Source organism: Bacidia gigantensis, assembly GCF_019456465.1.
Source record: "Bacidia gigantensis strain McMullin 20006 chromosome Unknown contig_132, whole genome shotgun sequence".
NCBI classification, from domain to species: domain Eukaryota; kingdom Fungi; phylum Ascomycota; class Lecanoromycetes; order Lecanorales; family Ramalinaceae; genus Bacidia; species Bacidia gigantensis.
Genome location: NW_025408592.1, coordinates 765813 through 778239, shown reverse-complemented (window position 1 = coordinate 778239; position 12427 = coordinate 765813). Strand labels below are relative to the sequence as shown.

General features: G+C 50.4%; 5 protein-coding genes across 5 annotated transcripts; 3 read left to right on the top strand and 2 right to left on the bottom strand.

The window, feature by feature from the left end:
* Positions 1 to 388: 388 nt before the first annotated feature.
* KY384_001513 (uncharacterized protein) lies at positions 389 to 2069 on the bottom strand (the record flags this gene model as incomplete). The annotated part of the gene is made up of 6 exons (XM_044810043.1): positions 389 to 554; positions 877 to 904; positions 1033 to 1042; positions 1089 to 1453; positions 1505 to 1693; positions 1754 to 2069. The coding sequence occupies 6 exons, from the start codon at positions 2067 to 2069 to the stop codon at positions 389 to 391; spliced, it is 1074 nt and encodes a 357-aa protein (XP_044673055.1).
* A 2035-nt stretch (positions 2070 to 4104) lies between these two features.
* Positions 4105 to 5372, bottom strand: KY384_001512 (uncharacterized protein; the record flags this gene model as incomplete). The annotated part of the gene is made up of 3 exons (XM_044810042.1): positions 4105 to 4151; positions 4208 to 5044; positions 5243 to 5372. 3 exons carry the CDS (start codon positions 5370 to 5372, stop codon positions 4105 to 4107), a joined length of 1014 nt encoding a protein of 337 aa, XP_044673054.1.
* Positions 5373 to 5642: 270 nt separating this feature from the next.
* Positions 5643 to 6432, top strand: KY384_001511 (uncharacterized protein; the record flags this gene model as incomplete). The annotated part of the gene is made up of 3 exons (XM_044810041.1): positions 5643 to 6005; positions 6054 to 6245; positions 6313 to 6432. 3 exons carry the CDS (start codon positions 5643 to 5645, stop codon positions 6430 to 6432), a joined length of 675 nt encoding a protein of 224 aa, XP_044673053.1.
* A 1160-nt stretch (positions 6433 to 7592) lies between these two features.
* Positions 7593 to 10057, top strand: KY384_001510 (uncharacterized protein; the record flags this gene model as incomplete). The annotated part of the gene is made up of 6 exons (XM_044810040.1): positions 7593 to 7770; positions 7824 to 8023; positions 8183 to 8224; positions 8305 to 9537; positions 9578 to 9838; positions 9896 to 10057. The coding sequence occupies 6 exons, from the start codon at positions 7593 to 7595 to the stop codon at positions 10055 to 10057; spliced, it is 2076 nt and encodes a 691-aa protein (XP_044673052.1).
* Positions 10058 to 10595: 538 nt separating this feature from the next.
* On the top strand, positions 10596 to 12080 carry KY384_001509 (uncharacterized protein; the record flags this gene model as incomplete). The annotated part of the gene is made up of 1 exon (XM_044810039.1): positions 10596 to 12080. The coding sequence occupies one exon, from the start codon at positions 10596 to 10598 to the stop codon at positions 12078 to 12080; it is 1485 nt and encodes a 494-aa protein (XP_044673051.1).
* Between the last annotated feature and the right edge of the window lie 347 nt (positions 12081 to 12427).

Genomic DNA, 12427 nt, shown 5'->3' with positions numbered 1-12427 from the left:
TCAGCAGTCCTGCTAGCGCGAGCGATTCCGGGAGGCGTGTGAGCGGGATCAAACGAAACGAGCAGGATAGATGATCGAGACGTTTGCACCACTTTGAATAGTATGGCACCAACTACCTTGGAAACAGGTACAAGCTTTGAGGAAGGTCAGATCCCGGTGAGAGCGCCGAAGGCTGGTGGTGGTGGTTTCATGTGCCACTGGATGTTATATGTTGCTAAGCCGTCCCGAATCTGGCTTCGCAGCTGCGCGCTAACATGCCCTCGCTCGCAAGCAATAAGATCTTATCAAATACGGCAACATCGCAACATAGACGACTGCGGCGAGCTGGGTATGTTTCGTGTATGCTTTATTATCGGGCTGGGTGATCACTGCGTTTGTTTGCGCGTTGCTAGGGACTGGACATGGAGAAAACGTGATCCTCTAAACACAAGGCGATGAAGCCTTTGATCGCGGCTGCTTTGTTCTCTGGAGACGAAGAAGTTTTCTGTCGCTCAATGATCTGGTTTGATCGTGACAATACCTTCACTCTAAAGTCAGTATCATAGCCTGTGACGCTGGAGACTCAGCAAAGCAACCGGTTACTCAGAGTGCAATTTGACATTCAGAGGTTGAGAAGATATTGAAAGTTGCTGGGATTGAAGTCAAATCGTCAATGTTTATCTAACTTGGCAAGTCCTATGGCCCCAGCGTGCTCATCACCGCATTGCAAAGTGTTATCATGAAAAGGGAAGGGCTGGGCTTACTCCATGTCAAATTGTTGTGCAGAAACCTCGAAGGATCGGTCCGATGAATTATATGTCGTCGATTGGCCCATGGTGAGGTCTTCGTGCGATATGTAAGACGATGGTAAGTCAACTAGCCCTGAGGCATTCCCACACTCGCACATCCAGATCCTCGAGGCTACCTTACTGGACAGCGCCATTTTGCCTCAATAGACTTGAACGCGGGCGCATCTGCTCTCACTTGATTTCAAAGCAACAGGCCCCACCGGGAGATTGGTAGCGGTTCACTTTACCGAATGCCATCAAACACTTCGCTCAGACTGTGCGCGTAAGAGCACGGCTACAGCATGGAGCTGGCAGACTTACTCTCGGGTTAGCTTTCTCATGCCTCATCCTACTGATTCTTGCTCGGTCCTGCTCAAACTTCTTCACCAGCTCATTGGCGCGCGCTTTCTTCTTTTCCCGTTCTTGAAATCTATAGAAATCTTGCAAGCCTTGGCGCTTCCCCTTGTGCTTCTCCGCAGCCGCTTGTGCAGCTTTTTGCGTGGCTGCATTAGATCTACCGCCTCTGGTCACTGTAATGAAGCCCTCCTCGTCAGGTTCCTGTCTTTGTTGGATTTTGGATGTTTCTTCAGCAGCCTCTTTTGTGTGATAGGCCGTCATGTACTTATTCACCGAGTCAAGTAGTAGAGCTTTGTCAGGGTAGGTGTTCTGGTGGAAGTGTAGATATCCTTTGGATGGATGAGCTGATCGTCACTATGCTTAGTAAAGTAGCAACTTACGAGCATAGCCTAAAGATGGCAGCTTCCCCTCCAATCCCTCCCCCCACACTGGATGATTTTCTTGCTTGCTAGTCGCCTTTATAGTCTTGAAGGCACCCTCCATGGACACACGATCCACGAAGGTAATGACACAGGTTCGGCCATTGGTCTGAAGATCTCGGTCCCATGTTGGGGGATACTCTGCTTCCTCTAAATTTAATAGCGGGTGGCTTTCACTTTTCCTTTTCCTCTTGCGCTTGCTGCTGGTACCTGTATTCCAATTCCGAAGCTCGTCTGATGCTATTGATTTCCTCCTCTGGCCCTCAAACTGCACCTCTTCGATTCGTCCAGCAGGGAGTCCAATTTGTGAAGAGAACAGATATCGCAGATGTAGCTCGGTAGCATCGAAAGGAAGGTTGACAAGAAACAAAGACCTAGAAGCAGTCGAGCTAGGCAATTTTGGTTGGTGCAGTCCTATATAGAGATAATGAGTCGCCTTCAGGGCGAGGGCAGGAAGCGGAGGTAAAGAGAGCGGAAAGACAATATAGCCTGCTATTTGAGAGGGAACTGTTGGAGAGGGACTCATTGATATTGTCCACCGCTTAGGTCGGAGCTTTGACGAATGTATCAAAGCTCTATCCCATAGTCCAATGGAATCTATCGTTCCGGGTCGTTTGAGCACCCGGCTTTACCGGACATAACAAACACCTCCCTAGGGACGCCAGTGGATGCTTGATAGGCCCGCATTCGCCAACATGAGAATTGCGCCCGGGGTTTCACCGGCTTCAGCAGCCTTGATCTCGACCAGTCCTCGACTATTCTCATCTCGACTAACGATATGCTTCAAACTCCATTCTCGTGTCAGATCCATTCGACTGAGGCTAAGCGGTGCGCGAGCGTGTGCAGTCCCCAACCTATCTTTCTTTGTGCTGGCCCTACTGCCATTCCTGTCGAGCCAAAATGTTCATGCTCTCTAGCCTTACGTCTCATAGTAACACTTTTGGAATGTTTGATGTTCACCTTTGGCTATGCTTGTACCCTTCAGGCGATCGTCGCTCTGCAAGATCCTCCAAGCAAGCCTTTGTGTCCGAGGACCGATGATTCTGCTCTCCATTATTGGTAGGGTGACAATGGGTTCTCCATGTCAGTCAATCAAAGTCAAAAAATCAGAGGGTCGAGTCGTTACACGCGGTGTGAGACGCGTTTAGGTAGGACATTTATTTATCAACACAAACGAGGTTACAGTGTACATATATGACGTGCATCAACAACACCAAGTGACGCTCCTCCTCCTTCCTTCGACATCTCTCCGAGCACCTTCAACTTATTCAAAATTTCCTTATGCCTCACCACCAAGAGCCTCTAAGTTGGGCAGTGGCGTTCTTCGAGCGACAACGAATTCCTCCAGGTTCCAGACTTTCCGCGTGGTTACATGGCGAGTCAGTTATGACAGGTCATCGTGAGGAGATTTCGGCCCAGCATATCCACCATTTTTCTCCGGAAAAGAGCCCAATGCCCATCGCGACGGCGAGATCTCGACACGAGGACTACTCACCTAGCCTCCAGTCACCCCTTCGCTTCCTTCGATCACCAATTAACTTCTCGCGGCCCCTCAGCCCAGATGCTCAAGATCTAGGTGGCGAAACCTATATTCATCCAGCCTTTGCCTCCCCAACTTCTCTTGACCCACCACCGAAGAGGCGCGTAAACCCGGGCGCTCATCGCACAAGGACAAAACGCGACGGCAAAGCACGACGTGCTGCATTCTTCCATTCCAAAGATCCGCGCGTGCAGTGCAAGAGCATTGGGACACTGGTATCGGGAACGTTGCTAACGATCGTCCTTACCGTGTGTGAGTCTCCTCCCATATCGATACGCTAATGATTAGTACTGAAATGATCTTCAGATCTAGCCCTTGCGACCGCCAATGTTGTACCGACAACAGCCTTCCACGCGACGTTCATATTCATGATCATACTTCTCACAATGATCTTTGCACATTTCCTCATCCGACTGTGTATGCTGACAATGCGCCAACAAGCGCCTCACACTATTCATAAAGCGAATGACCGCTGTCAGCATCCCACTCGAGATCTTGAATACAGCCACTCAACCCCTTCGCTACCTCCTATCCGTTTGTTAGACGACTCGGAAGAAGTGCAATCGCGTAGCAGAGGAAGCAACGATACGGACCAAAATCTTCCAGCCCCCCGCCTGCTTATGGCTGGTGGAGGGGTAGTGTACGCATTGATCCTGACGACGTCAGATATCTTGATCCTGATCGAAGTGAGCTTCAACAACAGACCAGAAGCCTTGTCTTCGCAGGAAGTGGACACAGGCCACCAAGCTACTCGAGCGATCCCCTAGATGTAGCGCCTGCAAGACCACGATCTTTGTTTCATGCCGAGGGAAACGTTTCGAGGGGAGATGGGATACGAGAGGTATGAAGCTCAGGAACGAAAAAAGGTACCTGCATGATCTCCTACGCACTGGGACCCGAGAAAGGTGGAATAAAGCATGCACTCTGTTGACATCCAGACGAGTTGATCGGATGCGAATAGTATATGATTCATACGTTCGTCATGATGAACGATCATTTTGAAGGGTCAAATCTTTTACGCTCAAAGCTCTCCTATAATCATGTTTCGATCCGAGGACGCACTTAGCACTGAAGAATGTTAGCACCTTCTTGGAAACCCAGATGTTCATGACTGATCTGCATACCTATGGGATCTTGTCCTGGCCCAAATCGCACGTCATTCACGGTCCCTTTGTGGCCTGGTAATTTGTACAGCAAGTTCCCACCTCTATTCTCCCAAATGCAAACACTCCCGTCTCCACTCCCTACACCCAGCTTTTCTCCTCGGGTGTCCCAGCTCGCCCGGACGAGATTTCTCTCAATGCCGACCGGAGCTCCTGCGAAAGACTTAAGGCTTCTGTTATCAGGCGCAAACGGTCTGATATCCCATGTTCTTGCAAGTCCATCATGGGAGTAAGATAGCAGTGATTGCGAGTCTGGTGAGAGAGACAACGAAGTAATAGTATCCGTGTGTCCGGGCATACGGTATGCAACGTCTTTCTTGCGTATATCCCACACTTTTACATCGCAGTCTATACCACCGGTGTATATTTCGTTACCTGCTTCTGCCATGGCTATAGCTGTAATAGGAAAATTGGTCTCGATGAAGTCGACAGCCCGCTTGATCCTCGGGTCCCAAACGCCAATACATCCGTCATCAGATGCGGATAGAAGGATTTCTTCACCTCGAGGAGAGGCGGTAATATCGTTGACTATTTCTGTATGTCCCTCATGTTTCCGTATCCGTTGACCTGATTCTAAGTCCCACGAAGCAAGAGTCATGTCCGCGGAGGCCGAGAAGATGCATGAAGAGTCACGGGACCAATGCAGAGAAAGAACGGCGGACTTATGGCCTGTCAATTGGCCAAAATTTTCACAAGAGCCGTATGTACGCCAGATGAGTATAGAGCGATCCATAGAGCCGGAAGCGATGTGTTGGCCGGTGGGATCGAATCTGGCAGCGAATATCTCGCCAGAGTGGCCTGACTAAGTCAGACATAGAATTTTCAAACAGGTGATGCTTACTTGCCAGTCAACTCGATGATGGGAGCTTGCAACCCACTAGTTCGTGGCACCTAATTGGGCCAATTCCATCAGCCGGCCTTTTTCCAAGAACTAATTCAGCACGATTGAAAACAGACTTCGCTGAATGAAATTACTCACACCTTGCGTGAGTGAACCTCCCGCTGAGCGACTATTCGGTTTGGCCGCATCGTTTCCATCACTAAGGTTTGCACCAGACTTTTGTCTCTTTACGACCAATTGTGAGCTCCCAAAGGAGCCAGAAGGAGGCCGTTTTGTTGTTGACATGACTGTCAAGATACGTCCGAAGTAACAACGCTATCGGTATTCGATATACGCACTAGCCTTCGTTCTAGAAACATACCCGTGCTTTCAGTGCATTGCTTAGATTTGAGGATCTAAAATCAAAAGCTTTTCTGATATTTCGCGGCAATCGCAAGCGCCATCAAGGTCCCGACCGTCTGGGTCGCGCTAAACTCAAAATGTATTAGTCCATTTCCGTACCCTTCCTTGCAGACCGCGCTCGTCCACGTCGGCAAGTAGAGGTCAAGATTGGCCATGGCATCAAGCAAAGCAGCGAGAATTGGCGAGGAGTGGGGAGTTCTGTTTGTCATGGGAGAAAGTAAGGCTGACGCAAATCAGGGCGTGGAAGTTCGTCCACTATCCTCCGTCTCGCAGATTGGGGCTGAATACGTCCGTAGAACTCGTGTGGACAAAGTCAACGCAGAGCTCGTAACTCTGACATATGGCACAATGGTCGCGCAGCTGTGCTCCGATTTCGAAAGCAACTATACGGAAGTCAACAAGCAGTTGGACCGGATGGGCTACAACATTGGCATGAGGCTAGTCGAAGACTTCTTTGCCAAATCGGGCACGCAGCGTTGTGCCAATTTGAAAGACACAGCCGAGACGATATCGAAGGTCCAGTCCCCGCAAGGGGCACCAGCATCTAGGCTGACCAGAAAGTAGATAGGCTTCAAGATGTTCCTTAACGTGACACCAACAGTGACAAACTGGACTGCAGACAACAAACAGTTTTCGCTTGTCTTTGAAGACAATCCTCTGGCAGACTTCGTCGAGTTACCAGACGATGGCCGCGCTCAGGATGAGTTGTGGTATTCAAATATCTTTTGTGGGGTAATTAAGGGCGCGCTAGAGATGGTAAGCCGGATTGGACGAGTACCGTGAACTCGTCATTTTCGAGAATGGTTGATCTTACCATTCTTAGGTTCAAATGCAGGTCGACGCGATCTTTGTCAGTGATGTTTTGAGGGGCAACGACACAACCGAGATGCGGATTACATTATTACGATATCTGGATGACGAAATGCCTCCCAACGATGAGTGAAACCGTTGCTGCATTTGATTCTAAAGAAAAGCACGGCTGAGCGACATCAGGCTCCATAGTCCACCGGGAAAATTCGACACGATCCGAATTACTGACATTAAACGAGTATCTTGGTTACATCGGCTGGAATCTTCATCCGTAGTGGACAGTCTATCCTGCTGTTGCCATGAAGGCCAATCAGACCATCCGGTACTTTGGTCTGTCCGGAATATTACCGCGCTTCGTAACTGGGTTGGGTTCCCCTCGTTGGACGAGCTACCAGAAAGATCTCGCAAGGTGGTCCATCTAGGCCATAGTGAAACCCTCGTGAGCTCTGCTATCGGTTGTAAGCAATTGTTGTGGGCATTCGGCATCGCTAAAATTACAGTCCCGGCTCTTGCACGATCTGGGGAAGACTCTTGGCTCAAATTACGCGATTGGGATCGCAAGGGTGACCCAAGAACCTACGCATCGACCATAGTGAATTCTCAGCAACTACATAGGCTCACTAGAATTGCTGAAAGTAGATAGATGCCTTTAACATTGCGTTGTGACCGTTGCAATCAGGCGATAATTACAGTGAAACAGGGTGACAGGATATTCGATACAGCCATCGCGGCTAACTACGCCGCACATTAGACCCAATCTAGCACTACCCGTGCTTCCATCCTGAACCTCATCCTGCTGTCTCTTATTCCCCTCCAAGCAGCCACCATTCATCCTAGACATTGCCTTCTCCTCAGCAGCAAGGCGTTCATTGCATCCAGCCTCGCAATATTCATACTGCGCTTCTTGGCTCAAAACCCGTGGCCCACCGTTGCAAGTGTCAGCATCGCCTCGGCGCCGGTCGCAATCGCCGGTAGGATTCATCATCATCAGTAGTCTGTCACCGCCACTACAAAGCACGCCAAACTTAGCAACGCCCGCACGTGCATTCTGTACGACATCAAAAATCTTTGCGACGATCCCTAGAGATTGCGTCGGCCATATCCAACGTCTCTATCAACAGAACCTCCGTGTCTCCAGCCCCCCGCCGAGTCGACTTCAAAAGTCACGCTGTGATCTCTGATGATCTTTCTCAGCTTGGATCGCTCTTGAGCGTCCCTTCTATCTCGCCTCCGAATTCACTTATTCACTGAGGTGACTCGCAGTTCTCGCGCATTGCCATGAATCATATTAACATGCCGGGCATGAATGCCGGAAACCCTGCTATGGGCGGTATGCAAATGGCAAACAACATGCCTAACGGCGCAATAATTAATAAGGGCCCGGAGCAAGACGTAATCCCAGACATGGACTCCAAGCTGAACCAATGGATCTATGGTTATTTCTTGGAAAAGGAACAGTGGGATCTGGCGCGTGCGCTCAAAGAAAGCGGCCTCCCCTTCGACCCCCTCTTCTAAACTCAGAAGACGAGATGAATGGGGTGAGCGAGGACTCAAAGAGCGGGTTAGGCGACAAGAGACCTCACGACCTCCCAGCTGCGAAGGGAGCTTTAGACGCTCAGGGCGGGTCCATGTTGTCGTGTTGGTTTGCACTGTTTTGGGATATGTTCTCAGCTTCCCGGAGAGCGGGTAGCAAAAGCGCGAACCACTTACTCGAGCAGAATAAGGTGAGTCTGACGTCGTTCATTCACTGCACCAACTAATTGTCTCATCAAGCTGCAACGGCAAGGCCGAGAACAAATGTATCGCAATATGGCAGGCATGATGCCAAATCAGATGGACCAGAACAGTTTCCAGCAAATGATGCGAATGAATCCTGACCTCAGGCAGAAGGCGTTGCAGAATCAGCAGCAGAATGGGATGCGAGGGTATGGAGCACTACTTCTGATCTCAAGCGCAGATTTTCTGTCACGCATAACAAACGTGCATTCTGACTGACGAATTATAGGATAACCCCCAAATGCAGATGGCCATGCAGCAGCAGAGACAGGCCATGATGCAACAGCAGACCATGAGGCGAGATCCATCCGGGATGGACATGAATGGCCAAAGACCTCGTACACCATCAAGTGGCGATCATGCACCCTCTCCAAAGCGACCTCGTATGGACAGCGCAGGTTTGAATGCGCAGCAAATGATGCAGAATGGACGCCCACCGCCGGGCATGCCGCCGCAGATGATGTCGAGTAACACTGACCAAGCGAATGCCCTCTTGATGAGTAGTGGCATCAATCCGGCAAACCTTTCTGACACGCAATTTGCTTCTTTCCAGCAGCAGCAGCCGCAAGTTCAACAGAAGTCTATCCAGGTCTATGCGCAGAATATGTCAAGGAATCAACGAGAGGGTATGTTTAAAGTTAGTGGTATGTCCGATGGTGGCTCACCTATGATGCCAGATCCTATGACCATGACGACTGGTGGCCCAGAATATTATGGCGCCGCCAACGGCCAAATGATGCGTCCGGGTGGTATGGGTGCGAATCCAGGAGCACCCAACGGCGCGGGTGGCAATCATGCACTCCAAGACTACCAGATGCAGTTGATGCTACTTGAACAGCAGAACAAGAAACGGCTATTGATGGCCCGCCAAGAACAAGGCGAACCTGGTCAACCTGGGATGGCCGGTCCGATGGGACCAACAGCTGGCCTATCACCTCAAGGCAGCCGAAGTGGAACTTCTCCTGGCCCGAACGGCGAGAGGCGAGGGACGCCAAAGATGGGCCAACAGATGGATGGCTCACCCATGCCGGACGGAAGCATGAGGGGATCGCCAGGAATGAATACTTTCTCAATGCAGCCAGACATGTACGGACCACTGAACACTGGCGTAAGACCACCGCCAAGCTCGAATCCTGCCTTCAATGGACAATACAACCCTCAACAGATGGAACAAATGCGTCCTAATGGCCAGGTAAGAATGCCTAGTGGTGCCTGGCAATCCGGTGCTCCCGGGCAGATGCCCATGACCCAACAACCTCCGAATCAGCCGCAGCCACCACAGATGGGGACGCCGCAGCAGCGAAACGATATGCCACCACCCCAGGGACCACCTCCTGGGGCGGCAAATGGGCGCACTGGTCCTGACGATGCTCCTCCAACCCCATCAGCTACAAACAAGTCCAACCCTAAGAAGAAAGAACCTAAAAAGGCACGTTCTACCCCTTTGTCCCCTATCACCAATGTCCGGTTACCCCATCATTGTATTGATACCGATATAATAGAAAGCGGAGAGTAAGTCGAAGAAGGGCTCCACGAGCGTTGCTGCAACTCCGGCCTCAGAAGCTGAAAATCCTCCCCCAACACCCACACCATCTACCCCGATCACACCATCGCACCCTCAATCGTTCTCTTCAAAGACGGAAGCACCACAAGCAGGTGCAGCCCAAAACACAAACAATACCACCGCCCCTCCTGTCCCTGTACCCCAACCTGACGGCAACGCCTCCGCACAATTCACTACAGGTAACATAGAGGCAATGGACGTAAGTGATCGCTCCGTACCACATCTCTGGGAAGCTGAAGTGCTAAACACGTAGCAGGGCACCGAGGGCATCTATCCGAACGACAGCATGGGCGATTCAAACCTCCTGGACAATTTCGATTTCGAGCAATTCTTAGACCAGACGGCGTTCCAGTATGATCCGAACTCAATGGATCTGGGTGATATCATGGATCCAACTGTAATACAAGACGCCGCCTGAGATTAGTGGTCCCATCTCCAACCGATCTCGTCGACTCTCGCTTCATTAGACGTTCATTTCTTCCCTTACATGATTGATACCATATGCAGGTTATACTTATGTTTTCAAGGCGTTACACACACAGTCTCCTATCGACATTGCGGGATTGCGTCCGCTTGCCTTCTGCACGGTAAGAGTCGGGGCTACGGGGGAGCGGGGTGGGGGGGGGGGGCGGCGATTGGCGTAAAGAGGATGGATTTACTCGAGCAAATTCTGATGTAGCTATGATGGCGCTCAAATAATTGTTCAAGATGATAATTGCTTTCGAGATTGGATGATAATTTGCTAGCAATTGAAGACGAGCATCACAACATACCCCTAGACATACTTATTACGCTTTCAAGCAGCCTGCATTCCTTGCTAATGCACTGATGCTGGTATTTCGGGTAGCTGCTTGAGGTTCCCATTAATACTTGACAGCTGGGTCGATAAATTGCTCACTCTCATCTCTTATCATGACCATCTTCCCTGGACCAAGGCAACAGAAATTTAACACAATATGGCTGACTTAATAAATTCGCTCGTTATTCCCTCAGATTTGTCACATACGTTGGAGCACAAGAGCTCTAACGAATCGTTCCACTCAACGCGTTCACAAGGCTCTCACTCTTCACCGTCGCAAGCTCCTGTAGAAAGTCACGAGAGTCTGCCCCTTTTCAACATTAGCGATTATCTGAATGAGCCAGCGAGCGCGGCTCTACTTGCTTCGACAGGATCGAAACGAAAATCTTCGCATTCCAATACTCCCCACAAAGCGTCGTTTACATCTCCAGATTCGTTGGAACCTATTCCGTTAGGTAACAAGACATCGCACCATGTCCCTGCGCTGAACCATCTTTGTCAAGGCAAAGGGCTTCCAGCACCATTGTTTGACATTGATCAGGACGGAGAAGGCGATGACGCAAGATTTGGCGGTGCAATTAGGGTCGGAAGCACGAAACTTGGCTGCCAGAAAACATGGAGAAGCAAAAAGGAAGCCCGCGAAGGACTTTCAGAAGAGGCTATGCCCACCGTCATGAACATGACAGCTATACCTCACGAGCAAGCTCACCAGTATCAGCAGCGCGTCTCGGTATTGGTTGAATTATGTCAGGCTAAAGGGCTACCCACGCCTGTCTTCGATGTTAGCCAATACGGGCAGGGCAACGACGCTAGATTCGGAGGCTCGATCACTGTTGGAGATTACAAGGTGAACGGTGATGGCTTATGGAAGAATAAAAAGGAAGCCCGCTCTGGCCTGGCAGAGGAGGCTTTGCGAGCGGTCGAAGCGATGCCCTCCAGAGGTCGCAGCTCACCTGAGCAGGTCACGAAGAATCACATTGGCCTGCTGCACCAGTATTATCAAGCTGAAGGCACAGGCCTGTCCCCCACTTATGAATACTACTCTATCGGTCCACAATCCTTCTCCGTCACCTGTACACTCCCAGGTCTTAGCAGCCAGACCTTTGGCTCTTCCACCAACCCATTTCCGAGCAAGAAATCAGCCCAAGCAGCCGTGGCTCAAGAAGCAGTGGAGCACCTCATCTCAACAGGCAAACTCAAAGCCGATGGTTCAACACTCAAGAAATCAAAGAACTCATCCAAAAGCTCCCCGGTCTCCCCCAACACCTCGAATCCGAGCGGAGCTTCAGGGGAAGTCCTCCGTGTTCTCGCCGGCGACAAAGACGGCAAAGGAATGGGGATCGAAATCATAGACCCGCATGCTTCGTTTGCTCAACTTGTCGCTTCTCTTGCACCGCTACTAGGACTGCCACAGACGCAATACCATCTCTCGCCCGCGTCAGCCCAAGCGCCGAATTTGCTTTCGGGACACGCAAGTTTCGTAGGTGGAGGAGCAGGGGTGGCCAAGGGGTTGTCGGAGACCTTGGGCGAGGTGAGACATGTATTTGGGAAGAAGAATGCGAAGGAGGAGCTTGCTAGGGAGGTATGGGAAAAGTTGAAAGACATTGCTGATGCGAGGGGCTTCAAGGTGAAAGAGAGATAGACATGAATGGTGCGAGGGGAGAAGGTGAGGGGATGTAAGAGGAGGGCGGATCGATTTGCGTCCGAGTAGCACGAGGGTCTGGCTCTGACAGCGTCTTCTCGTCGAGAAGGGCAACGTAAAGATTTTCGGATTATGAATGTTAGCATGAGATGATGAGCTGTGGATCCATCTGGGATAGAACAGGATGATTTCGGTATGTCAATTGCATATCACATGTGGCACGATTTATGAGAAAGAGAACACCAAGGGAAGATACTTGCGACGTCTCCATCATGGTAGTTGTAGCATGATAAACGGCATTGATTCATTATATACAATCTGAGGTTCTCCTTCTCAAATATATACAG